The 13531-nt window shown below is 40.6% G+C and overlaps 1 protein-coding gene across 4 annotated transcripts in view; it reads left to right on the top strand.

Moving 5' to 3' along the window:
* The window catches only part of PIGG (phosphatidylinositol glycan anchor biosynthesis class G), an 85678-nt gene extending 72795 nt beyond the window's left edge, over positions 1 to 12883 (top strand). For 3 of the 4 annotated variants that reach the window (XM_048290776.1, XM_048290774.1, XM_048290779.1), the window contains one exon: positions 11214 to 12883. In XM_048290776.1, the coding sequence (XP_048146733.1) occupies positions 11214 to 11354 (141 nt within the window). In that variant the 3' untranslated portion in view covers positions 11355 to 12883. The remainder of the gene's footprint in view (positions 1 to 11213) is intronic. The other variant, XM_048290775.1, reaches the window with a different exon arrangement.
* Positions 12884 to 13531: the final 648 nt, after the last annotated feature.

Here is a 13531-nt window from a genome sequence, read left to right as displayed (position 1 = left end):
TTACGCTTCTAGTCTCTGGGTAATGCTTTCCCCCTCTAGCTTGCTACGTCCCTCTCTATTGCTCTCTGTCCTTGTCCCACTTGCTGCCTTTCACACTTCCTCTAGCTTTACATCTCTCACAGTATGTTTCCCTCTCTGCCATATGCCCTTACTGCTGTCCTGGATGTTCATGTCCTCTCTTTTGAATGTGCATTTTCTCTCTCTTGGATGCACTTTGACTCCTTCTCTTGCTATCTCTCACTTCCATGCCTTCGCTCAATTGTGTGTCATCTTTCTCTTGCACACCCTTGCCCTCTCTGTTGTTTTGCTCTTCTGCTGCCCCGCTTTCTTGCATTGCTGTACAAGGCACACAGTTCTCCTCTCTTCTGCTTGCACTTCCTCTCTTACTCATACTCTCAATTTCCTGTCCTCCTTTCCTCCCTTTCTCTCATGCTGCCTCTTTTGATCTTTTATTATCTCTACTTGCTTCCTCTTCTCCCTTCTTTATTTCTTTCTCATCCTCCTGTTTTCCTTCCCTCTCTCACATGCTTTCCTGTTTTTCCCCATCTTTCCCACACTCTTCCCCCTACCATGCTCTCTCACTTTGCCATCTTGTAGTTTTTTCCCTTGCGTGCTTCATGTAACTCACTTGCACTTTACCCCCTGCACATGCTGTCACTCTTGGTTGTGCTTCCTGTGTGTCTCTCACTCAGTAGCACTCCTCTCACTGTCTGCTTGCTAGTTCCCTCTCTCTTTGTGTTCCTCTCCTCCACAATTTTATTCATCTTGATGCCCCCTCACTTCCCCTCCAAAACTTGCCGTAACACTCCCTCTCTTGCTTCCCTACTCTTGCCTCTCACGCACCTTGGCACTCACTGGCATACACAGGTTCTGTCACACCCACATGCTCCTTCCCCGTCTGTCTGTCTTCGGGTCTTTCCCTCTCCCTTGCACTCCCTTCACCCCCCTCTGGACATCCTTTCCCTCCCACCCACTGTACCTTTGGCTCCCCCTATTAGACATTTCTCACACTCTTACCCTCTTTTACTTTTTCACACACTTCCCTCTATCGCTTGCTTGCGTTCTCGCACTTGCCTCACAGGGCTTCCCCTTCTACCATGCTTTCCTTGGCTCCTACTGTTCTGCATATGCTCTTCCTTATCACTACTGCACTCATTACTTTTTTTTTTCCTTTTCTTGTGGGTTCTCTCACACATTTTGTTTCTCTTTTATGCTTCATTGTCTTTAATGCTTTCCCTTTACCATGTTTAGTTTCGATTGAACAATATCCCAATCTCTCTTGCTTGTACTTTTCTAAGTTCATGCCCACTGCCCCTTTCTTCCCCATGCTTTCACTTGCTCTTTCACTTCCCCTCTTCTCCTCTTTCCTTGTGCCTTCTGTCCCTCTTTTACACATTCCATCCCTGTTTATTTTTTATGCTTTCCTTTTAGTTAATGTTTTCAGTTCCTAGAATACTCCCTCTCTCATGCCTTTACTTTGTTGCAGGTACTTTTCCTTTTGTCTACTGCAGTTTTCCTTCCATGCCCTTGTACACTTTTCTCCCTTGTTTATACTTCCACTCCCTCTTTGCCTCATACTCTGTTGTTGGTTTCCTCATCTCTCAAGTTTCCACTCCCTTGCATCCATGCCTTTCTTCTCTCTCTATAGCACGTCCCCCTTCTTCTGCATGTATTTTCCTCTTTGGTACACTTTCTCCACCTCACAGCCTTCTGCTTTCTCTCTATTGATTATTTTTATCCTCTCGCTTTTACTTTCCCTCTCTTGGGCATAGTTTCCCTCCCTTATGCAGCTGTTTTCCTTCCTCCCTGTGCTGACTTGGTAACTTTCCCTCTCACTTGTGTACTTTCCTGTTCTGTCACATGCTTGTGATCTTCCACATGTGTATTCCTAATAAAAATATCTTGTTTTTTCTATACATAAATTCCCTCTCATTTTTTCATCCATTTCCCCCCGCCTTTCCCCTCTGACACCATTTCATTCTTTCCGTTGCACCTTTCCTCTCTCTTGTGCACACTCTCATTTTCTCTCTTGCTTCCCCATATGCACACACCCACAGACACATTCAGTATGCTGGTATGCTTTCCCTCTTTTTCCCTGATGTTTTTCATCTTCCCTCATACTTTTCATACTTCTCTCATGTGCCTTCCCTTCCTCGGTTTCTTGCTCTATCGTGCACATTCCCTCTCTGATAGGCTCTTTCACTTTCTCATACACACTTTACCTTGTTTGCTCAAGCCTCGCTTGTCTCTCCTGTGGATATTTATCACTTTTGCGTTCTCTTGGTGTCTCTCATTCAACATATGTTCCCCTCTTGTGCCTATTTCCCCTCTCACATAGTTTCCTTCTTGATTCAATGTCTGTCTGATCCTATTTCAGTCCCTGTTGCATGCTTTCTCTACTTTCCTGTAATGAAAGGTTTCCTGTCCTCTCTTATGTGCTTTACCTCTGTCCTGTGCATCTCTTCCTCTCTCAGACCCTCTTGACACTTTCCAATAATTTCTTGATTTCTCTTTTCCGCTTTCTCTCTTCTAACCACTTTTCTGTCATGCAGGATTCCTTTAAGGTGTGAGCTTTTCCTTCCTCCTTGGCACACAATACATGTCCTCTCTCCTGCACCATCGCTTGCTCATTGATGTGCTTTCCTGCACTTTCTTCTTATGATTTCTTTCTCTAAGGCACATTTATCCTTTCTCTGTCACATGCCTTATTACAATTGCTGTCTCATCATGCTTTCCCTTTTTCCTTTGCCTGTTTCCCTGCTCTGTCTGCACCTTCCCCTGTACTTCGCATGTGTTACATGCCAGATGTCTCACTTTTTGTCTGCCTTCCACTTTCTTTTGTTAACAGTCTCACTTTCCCTTCTTACATGCTTCCTCTGTGTCAGTTTCCTTGTATCTCATGTTTACCTCTTGTACTTTCTGTCTTGCATTGTTCCCCCCTTATGCATGCTCTCTCTGACTCTCTTGTGTCTGCTTTATAGTTTCTTACAGATTTTGTGTAATTCTGCTCTCTTGTGTGTTCTTTTCATTAATTTTGAGCACTTTCTTGCACATACACATGCTGTCCCTTTCTCTTACATGCACTTTTCCTCTTTTTCTTTCTTGTGCTCCCTCTCTGTTGTGCCTCTTTCTTCTTTTTGTCAAGCTCTTTGCCTCTTCTTGCATGTGAGGGCTTTCCTCTCTCCTGTGCACATCCTCTTTTGCTTCTATTTCTTGCTGTTCTGGGCATTTTTATGTCTCCCTCATGCAACTTTCCTTCTTTACCTCATGTCATGCTTGCCATCTTACCTGCTACCTCTTTTCTGTGTCCTTCACTCTTGTTTCCCCCCTGTCAGTCTCTGCCTATGCTTGCCCTTTCCCTCTTACTCTCCTTTCCACCTTGCTTGCTCTCTTACCTTTGCTTTTCTTCCCCTCTGCCTGATTGACTTTATTCCTTTCTCACTCTTTTCTGTCTGATCTTTTTTCTCTCCCAATTCCACTCTGGCTTTCTTTGCCCTGCTTCTGTTTATGTTTCTTTGGATCTCAGTCAGTCTGTCTATCCCACATGCTCCTTTCCAAGTCTCTGAAATTCTCATTCTCACTTTCCTTCTTTCCTTTGCATATCTTGTTGTCTTTGCTTGCTCCTTCTGCCATTTCTGTTCCACTACACCTTTGTATCTTCCTCTTTAGTGCCTTCTTTTTCAATCCCGTTTTCTCTCCTCCTCTCCTCCTTTCCCCTTAGTCCCCTCATTGCTCTCACACTCCCTCTACTCATTGTCATGTCACCCACAGCCATCCATTCTTTTCCTTACCTCACTCTCTTCCTATCTGTCCCTCTCTCCCTTTTTTCTGCACTCCCTTCTTTCTCCACCTCACCTCCACGTCATCTCCCTCTCATGCCAACCTTTGCTCATCTAACTTCCCCTCTCTCCCTCCAGTGCTCTTCCCCACCCTCTCACTTGCCCAGTTTCTCCACTTTCCTTATCTTACTTCCATTGCATGTGTAGTTTCCTTCATGCACATTCTTTCCACCTTTGTATTAGCCTCTTTTCCATTCTTTCCCTTCCTTCCTTCCTTCCGTCCGTCCGTCCGTCTGTCCGTCCCCTTACTCAAAGTGCAAATTAACATCTGCAGTCTTCTGAAAGTTGTATCCTGTCTGCTTTACGTTTTCTGTCTCAGAGCCAGGATTACAATTACAGTATCACCAAAACTATGGCATAAAAAATCCTTTGCTGATTTTTCTGTCTTCTCAGCTAGAGTCCAGGGAGGAAGAGGGTCTGCAGCTACTAAATCAAGGTATCTTCATCAAAAATCAGATCGGTCTTGCGATTAATTACTTCCCGAGATGAAACCATTTTTGTTTACTGTTCCTTTTATGCGTAATGGTGTTAGCGTCATCTCATCCTTTGCACAGATCTTAGGGTATGGGTTTACAGGTCATGCTGGAATCCATTTTGTCTTCAGGAGAAAGTACGTGGGGCTCTCCAGTCTTTATCCTAATTGAGTATTGTTCTTAAAAGTAATTTGCACAAAGCTGAATTACTAAGAAGTCCAACACTCCTATAAACTTACCAAAGTAAAAAGTGTGTATGATGCTATGCTTGGGCTTAGTAAGAGTATTCCTGTGTAATCCTGGAAGATATCTCATTGCACCACAAGGAATAGAGTCTCTGAAGATGAATGTGCTGTGCATTGTGCTAGAAAAAGCTGTGAAGAAAGTTGGGAGCAATATTCTGATACAATGCATGAAGTATACACAGTGCACTGAAGAAATTACCCCCTTTCTCTTCAGTACTTGCATATTCCTTCCTCTTTATTCTGACACAGATTGGAGCATAGTACCAACTTTGTTTCCCCTCTTAAATTAGCAAGAGCTGCATGATGATGTTGGACTCTGAGTGGTTTATGCTGCTGCTCAAGCAGAAGCAGAGTTATTCAGAAGAACACTTCTGGAAGGAGAGGGTCATATTTGTAGGCTTTTGCTTACATACTTCTTTATTGTAGCAATGTTTCTAGATGTAACCTGTACTTTTGCTGGTATTGGCCTAGTCCTAGTATTATTACAGTTTTTTCCTTTTTCACCATTAGTTTTCTTTCTCCTCTGCTGTATGGCCAACGTAACTGACTGCTTGGTTCTGGTAGCTGTGGATAGGACTGTACATGAGATACTGTCCTTCTGCATTTTTCTAGGATTTTTCTATCTTTTCTCACACCTTTTCTTGAAGTTAACAAATTCTTCTTGAATGTATGTGTTACTGGGATGGCAGGAGTAATTTGAGGAGAGAGCTGTTATTTTATTTAAGTCGCAAGTTTAAAAATAGTTACTGTAGTGGAAAAATACAAGAAAGAATTGACTCTGCCCTCAGTGCAGAAAAGTGAGCATTGCTTCACAGAACCAAAGAAGGCACCCCAGGTTGGAGATGCCCTTAAAAGAGCATCTGGTTCAACCTTTTCTGGGAGCAGGAGCCTCCATGAGATCATCTAGCATGCTGTCCAGTCTTTTCTTGAAAATCTGCAGTGATGAGGACTCTACCACATCCCTGGCAAGATTGTATCAGTGATTTGATTGTTCTCACTCTAGAACATGTCTTTCTTACACTGAAACCTCTCCCAGTGCAACTTTACCCATTGCCCTGTGTTTTCTCCATGTACTACCTGGTGAGGAGAGCACCTCTATCCTTTGTAGCCATCTTTAAGTACTTAAGTACTGGAATGCTGTGATGAAGTCTCTCTGAGCCTTCTCCATGAAGAAGAGACTTAACTCCTACAGTCTTACCAGAGCTCTTTCATCCTCTCCAGTCCTTCTTGAGAGCCTCTCCAGCCTGTCCATGTCTTTTTGGAAGGGTGGGGACCAGAACTGAACATAGTACTACAGGCATGGCCCAACAAGCACTCAATAGAGTGGGATAATCACATCTCTCCCTGCTAGTCATGCCCCTGAGGATGCAGCCTCAACATGATACCTGTTGCTGCAGCAGTGCTCTGCTGACTCACGTTTAGCTTGTTGTCCCCCAATACCCCCAGGTCTCTTTCAGCAACACTGTTCCGCAGCCACATGCATCCTAGGCCTCCTACTGGGCCCTTCGGACATTGTGACCAGGTGTAAGACTTTGCATTTGTCTTTGTTAAGCTTCATACAGGTCTCGGTAGCCTGACCAGATCTCACTGTAAGACAGCTTCTGATGTCTCTACCTTGACACCCAGTTTAGTGTCAACAGCACATCAGTGGAGGTGCTTTCAGTCCTACCATCTAGATAATTTATGGAAATGTTGAGCAGTTTGGGGTTCAGTAACATTCACTGTGGGACCCTACACCTGTGACTGGGTGCCACAATGAGTAAAAAACACAGATCACCACCCTTTGTGGCCTTGTTGGCCAGTTTCCTACCCGTACTTTAAAAATTGTGCTTCATCTTTCTAGAAATGCCTTGTGTCACTGTCGATGTGTCTTGTTATACTGGTATATTTTAACCTGTTAAGTCTGAATTTAATTGAATAACGTGGACACTAACAGTCTGTGTTAAATTTCTTCAGATCCCATCTGTCAGTAACAATTGTTGGATGCAATTTTTCTTTACCCCTTTAGCTATGATCATGAAGAATAACTGTTTGTTTACAAAGATGGGCAGGAAAGCCTGCAGATGCACCTTAACAGAAAATCAAGCTATAAATTTCCTTGTTACTCCTTGCATGTATGACACCAGTGTAAAATGCTTTGGGTTTTTTTCCTACTGGAAGACTTCGGAAGTGTTAAGTGAATTTTGGAAGAGTACTCACAAAAAATTGCCCAATGCTGGGCTTTGAAGTACTTAAGATTTGTGTTTTTCATGTTAGGATGGCTTTTTTAGCTTATTTTGCTGACATGAAGCCCACAGTGCAACTGATTATGCCAGCAGTGAGAACAGGAAAAAACATTGATACAATTCTATTTTTCCTACTCTTGGTGCTGAAATGAAGAGAATTAAAGTTGCAAGTCCTAATAGCTTTTTACAGCTAAATCTTTGTGAGAACCTGCTGAACCCTTCCTGCAGTCCACATGGGCTACAGTCCCCAATAACTTAACTGCCACAGACACGACCTTGCTTGGGTAGTTGTACCTTCTCTGCCTTTCTTACTGGGAGAGAGAATGGAGAGGGCAGAGAAAAATCAGTCATCCCCAAGTTCCATAATTTCCATGGTAACAGAATATACTTTACAGCCCTTTTATCTTGCTGGCAACCACCATTTTTGGCGTCTATCCATTGATAGGGTGTGGTGACAAAAATTGTGACTTCATAGCATTATAAATGTTGTTCTGATTGGTAATCTCTACCAGAGTTGATTATGTAAATTTCCAGAGGACTGTTGATTCCCTTGAAACTGCTAAAAATATAGTGTTTTTCCATGACAATCCAGGATTGCATTCTATAATCTAAAATAGTATTGTAGAATTATACTAGGTGAGAGTGGGACATGTGGGAGAGACATAGCAAATTTATTGTTGCTGCTGAACTGATTGATATTTGCTTAGATGAGAGAAATTTCTTACACATTGCAGATACTCTTAAGATGTTGGAAACATTTGGTGTGCTACAGAGTTTGTTTCTGAGTGCAACCCTTCATAAGTATATATAGGGCAGATGACCAAAATGCCAAGTATTTTTCAGAGGGCACTAAACAGGGAGATCTTTGAAACTGCAGAATGCCTAGGAAAAAAAAGTGATGCTTAATACTGTAGAAAATGTTAATACGGTAAAAATTGCCTTCAATTAGGCAAATTCAGTATCTCCAGTAGGAGATAACTTAGGCAGTGATATTCATCTAGAAAAGGGGGGATGGAAGGGCAAAAATGCTGGAGGGTAACTTGCATTGAAAGGATTCAGCACTTCTCATACTGAAACCCTCCAGACATGACCCTCCTCCTCCAACCTAGGAAAGTGACAATACTGGGGTATTCCTCCCTCATATACTTGCATATTTCTAAACTGTTTATTTGATATGGTGTGTTGGAAGAAGGGTTGGAACACTGTAAACTAGTGTATTTTAAAATCCGCATGGATGCACTTGTAGGGCTGTCTGTGGAGATTTTTTCCTTGATTTTTAAGCTACAAAACTTGTTGCCATCAGCTGCCAAGTATCCTATATAACTAGGAGACATGTTTTCACAAGAAAAGAGTTTTCTTTCTTTCTTTCTTTCTTTCTTTCTTTCTGCATCATAATTTTTCATTTTGCAAGCCTTGTATTTACTCATTTTAGCGGCACCTTAGAGATGGATTGAGAGGTGAAAGATTTGTTGACAAAACATCGACAGTTAGGGTTTAGGATATCCAAAGAAGCAGCAAACCTATTAATGTAGCAGCTTCTGGGCCATAGTTTTGTACATATTAAATATCTTCCATTAAAAGAGGCAGTTTTTGTTTAAAGCCAGTATGTTCTCTAGGCCGTGCTTAATGTTTGCATTCTAATTACATCATGTTTCATGATTTGTGTCTGTAGTGTTCTTTGCTTCAGAAGTCTCCAAAGACATTGTTTTTTCCTGTATCTCACATGAAGTTTGGATATGCTTTGTCAGCTGTAACACATATGGATTTCTCTTTCAAGTCCCCATAAAGCTAACTTCCTAAATGAGCTGAATGTTAGAGGCTGAATATTCCTTTTTGTTACTCGTGCATTGTGCAGGAGCCTTCGTAGTGGGCTGGTGTTGTCAGAACATGGAGGTAGTGTGCGCAGTTTATATCTCTCTATGCTCTTCTCCTTTAAATAATGAAAGGTATTAATTGCTGAAGAGACAGTTCAGTATGGACTAGTTACAGGTTGATACTTTAGATGTATCCTGTAGTCTTCCATTATTTTAATTGAAACAGCACTGAGAGTTTGCAAGGTTATTCATTACTGGCTGATCCAGATCATAAATGTTAGGATTCATGAGTGGCATCCCACATCCAGCCTTCTCTGTTCTCCTGATGAATTCATTTGGAATAACTCGGATTGTCATGGTCATGTTATCGGTAGCTGCCTGATCCCTGGCTGCTGCCTGCCGTGTGGCCTGGAGATGCTGTGGTTACTGTGTCTGTGGGATGAGGAGAAGGAGCACACAAAGGCATAATTCTTAGCTGTTCAAATTTTGTCCCTGGACGAAGCAAGAGGAAAGAATGATGATGTGCTTGAAGAGTTAAGTTGTTGCTTTAGGATCAGAATGGCCAAATAGATCTAACTGCTTGTGCTCAGTCATTCCAGTGATCTGTCTGCAGCAATGCATGTGTGAACGCTTTCACCAGCTCTGAAATAAACCCAATTACTCTGCTGTTGAGTCCCACTAACAGTTTAACTTTGTGGATACAGTGTGCTTTTGTTGCCTTCTCTAAATTGCACCACTGCATTATACTGTGAAACTGCCCAGGTTTTCCCTCTGAAGGGTAGGTGTGATGTTATCTTGAGAGCTGAGGTGAGTACTGAGAGCTTTTGTAAGTAAAGGTACCTTATAAGTAAAAACAGTTAGCTATTTTTATGATACCAGAATACAGAAGGAATTGTATCATTGACCTGGGGATTCATCTATGTGGTCTATCAAGTGCATTTTTTAACTCTAGAAAATGGTTTAAAAAATGCCTGTTTGTCTGATGGAAAAGCCATTTCCTATCTTTATTCAGTGGTCATCTGACTATTACAAATACTATTTTTACTACAAATACTATTTTTACTCGTTACCAGCATGAAAACAGCTAAGACTGAGTGAACTTCACTTTGTTTAATCCTTGCCAACAGACTCAGTTATTAAACATAAAGCTGGTTATTTATACAAGTTCACTGACGATTAAGATAGTTATGCAGAAGCAGGAAGCAGTCTAGTTCAGTCCCATGTCTCAGTTTCCTTGGCTAAGCAGCAAGGGAGATAGTTTTCTGTGAACTGAATGTATGTTTTTCAGTCATTCATGCCTGCTGTTCTTGATTTTGTAACTCTGCTTTCATGACCTGTTCTTCCTTCTACTGAAAGCCTTGGTAATTTAAATCTTGACTTTGCTGGAAAATAGGGCTGTATCCCAGTTATTTTTATTCAAAGAGTAAGAAGTTTAGTGGTTTATGTAAAATACTGCATTCTGTAGCTTACTTAGTCATAAGTGACTAATTAACATCTTGCAGAAGTGCTAGCCATGTTAAATTTTTATTACTTGGAACAAGATTAGTATTAAAAACTGGGAGGAGCAGAACAGATTCTCAGATCAGGATTTCACTGTTAAACAGTTCCACTCTTTGCCAGTGTGTTCTTTTGGGAACTGATGATGTAAAATATTTTGATGGGAGAGGAAAATGTTCTGCTTATTATTCCAGTGAAACAGTTTTTTCCTTCCTTTTGTTTGAAGGGGTAAACATCTGAATTTGGTGTAAATTAGTCTCTGCACATGAATTTTGGGGAAATTGAACAGGTGCCAACCCAGCATCATTGCTTCAAGTTGGTGCCTCAGGAGAGGGAGGACAATCAAAGTGCAGAAAACCTTTTCACTTCCAGTTTCACCTGATTCTTGTCACCCACCAAAATAAAAAAGTGTGGCAAATTTGGACCATGTAGGTTACATGTGGGGCTGACATTTCTTGGGATGCAGTGGACCCAGCTAAGCTAAGTGGCTGTGACAGAAATGCAGTGTATCACTCCTGTGAGCCTGAGAATATGGTATTCTTTGGAGAATATTATGTTAGTTAGCTTTGCAAAGTTTTCCAATAGCACCATTTCTATGTTGTTTTGTACAGTGTTGCTGGCTATGGACAGCAGTGTACTCTGACAAATTTTATGCTCTTTACAAGGGGGTTGCAGACTCCCTCTGATTATCTGTTGAATGGGCTAGGAAGCTTTGTGAAGAGTATTGAAGTCCTCTCTTCCTCTTACCATTCAGGTTCTCTGGAAAGGCACTGTAAGGCCAACAGGAGACAAAGCTGTCTAGAAACTGCTTAATAGAGACTTTGACAATTAGAATAAAATATATTAAAGCACAGAACAATTGAAGTGTGAAGTGAACTACTGGGGGCACCTTTATTGCAATGACAGTTGCTATGCTTACACCGACATACACATTCTAGGATATATAGAGGTGACAAGAACAAACTTACTTAGTTCATTGTTGCATTAACATTCAGTTTTCTAACACAAAGTGGAGATCTCTGAATACTCTTTGTGTTGTGAAATAATGCTAAAGAGTGGGGGAACTCCAATGTCTTTTCTGAGTTTGCCTGAGAATGAACTCCTCTGTTTTTGTTACCAGGAATCCTGCAGCAGTGGGTCATGGCTGTTTCTGCTACGCCCTAATGCGTTCAATTCCAGTTGCCATCTACGTTGTTTTGGTAACAGGTCTGCGCTACCACCTGTTCATATGGAGCGTCTTCTCGCCAAAGCTGCTGTATGAGGGAGTGCATGTGTTCATCACAGCTGCTGTCTGCCTGTTCTTCACAGCAATGGATCAGAACCACTCCTACAGAGTGCAAGACTGACGATAAGTGTGTGGTATGTGGTTCTGCATTGCAATGTCCAGTGTGCCACTGGAATGGAAGAAGGAAAATACCAGCTTTAAATTGTTGTGCAGATTTTGAAGAGTAAATTGTTAAAAGGGTTGTTTATTTTAGTCAAGATCAGGATTTGAAAGGTCTGTCCTGTGTTAAAACTGAGTTTGCTAAAGTGTTGAATTGAAATAAACTGTTTTTTCATTGATACCTTTTGTTCTGCAGCTGGCATTATAGCACTCTCCAAATAACAGAATGGTGATATTACATGTTTTGAATTTAAAAATATACATCTTAATATAAATACAGACCAGTCCCTCATGGGCACAGAAAAAATCTTTTGTGCATACATTTTTTTTACCTTCTTAGACTACAGAATCCTAAAAATGTACAGGATTTCTCGGTGCTGTTCGCAAGATCCTGAATCTGTTAGCCTCAGGGGGTTTTTGTGTTTGTTTTCTTTCTAATGGATGCATTGAAATTATTATTAAATTATTATTGTACACACGTCCCAGGTAAAAGATTTTGTTTGTTTTGCATAGGCAGCAAGCATTTCTATTTAAAAGCAGCATTTTCTTTGTAAGACGAGTGCAGTCATTTTGTGTAATGGATTTCGATCTGCACTTCAGACACTGAATAAGAAACACTTATTGTCTAACAGAGTAATGAATCTTCTATGAAGTCCATTCACTGCTAAAATGTTGTTTCTTCTTATCAATGTATAAATGATAAATCAGGTCGGTGGCAGCCACGTTGAACATTTGATCATGTTTTCCACACATGGGTAGAGGGTTGTGAGCAGTGAAGAGGAAAACAGTTTAATGGACTAAGTTACCAGCAGAATAAAAGGTGCAAAAGGTGTGTTTGCAGTTTGCATCACCATCCCCCTAGTGACCTGTCTAGCCATCTCACTTGAATGCTGTAATTAAGTTCTAACAATGTTGTTTTCCTTGCTTCTGTCAAGAAGATACATGTTAATGACTATACTATCAGTATTCATGTGGGGTTTTTTTGCCTGATAGTTTTGTCCATGTTAGGAGCTAATATGAGTTAGTCTAAATGTGTTCAAGGTATATCAGAAGAGAAGCATACAGAGAACTTTTAAATTTTGTTATAAATATGAAAAAATAAAGCTTTCAAGACCTATATAGCTGACAGAACAGTTGTTAAATTTACTGGTGCACTTTTTGTTTCATGTTTCAGACAATGGAAATCTCAAAATGTAGTCCTTTAGTTTTTATACATTAATAATACTCCATCTTGATTACTAATAATGAAATATTTTTTCAGCTATAAAACAACCAAAATTTTCAATACACTGGCAACATATTGCTCTTTACCTGAAGGAGAGATTACTGGATCTTAATGTCATTTACTGTGACCTGCTGGAAGATTGAAAATTAAATACTTTTAATAAATCACTTTTTACTGCCAACTATGGTTATTTAAAGCAGTTTGTGTTTGTGAATGTGCATCTACCATTTTCACAGTTCTCAGTATTTTTTTGGTTACCTGCTGGCTAGCAGCTGTGTTGGCATTGTCAACATATTCTCTGTTTACTTACATGGTTAATTTGTAAGCAGTCCTCCCTATAATTCATACAGAGTGTGCTTATAAGATATTTGAGTCAGAGAGAAAGGGTGCTAATAAAGAGGTGGAAGGAATAGAGCAGAAGTTGCTTGTGGTATAGAGTATCCTAAATGAATGTGGGATGACATTCACAAGATCCTTTATTCCTTCCTTCTGATTTGGTTTTTTTTTGTGTGTGTTTTGGGTTTTTTTTGTTTTGTTTTGGTTTTTGGTTTTTTTTTGTTTTCTTTCTTCTAGTATATCTCTTTTATCCAATAGTGGAATCTAAACTACTGTGTGTGTATTAAAATTGCATTTTTTCAGATTACTTAGTTAAATAATCAGTGTCCCCCTTCTCCTCTGAAGTTGAAAGATGTCCAGATTGGATCCAGGATAAAATAAATGGCTTGGGAAACCTGTTATTTAGGTCTTCAAGACCAGGAAAGGAAGGAAGAAGAAGAGACTGCATGTCTGTCTCAAGGAGACTCATGAGTTTGCATGATATGTGAAAGAA

Source organism: Corvus hawaiiensis, chromosome Z (genome assembly GCF_020740725.1).
Source record: "Corvus hawaiiensis isolate bCorHaw1 chromosome Z, bCorHaw1.pri.cur, whole genome shotgun sequence".
NCBI lineage: Eukaryota > Metazoa > Chordata > Aves > Passeriformes > Corvidae > Corvus > Corvus hawaiiensis.
Note: the sequence above shows the minus strand (reverse complement) of the source record. Positions and strands in the feature narration are given on the sequence as shown.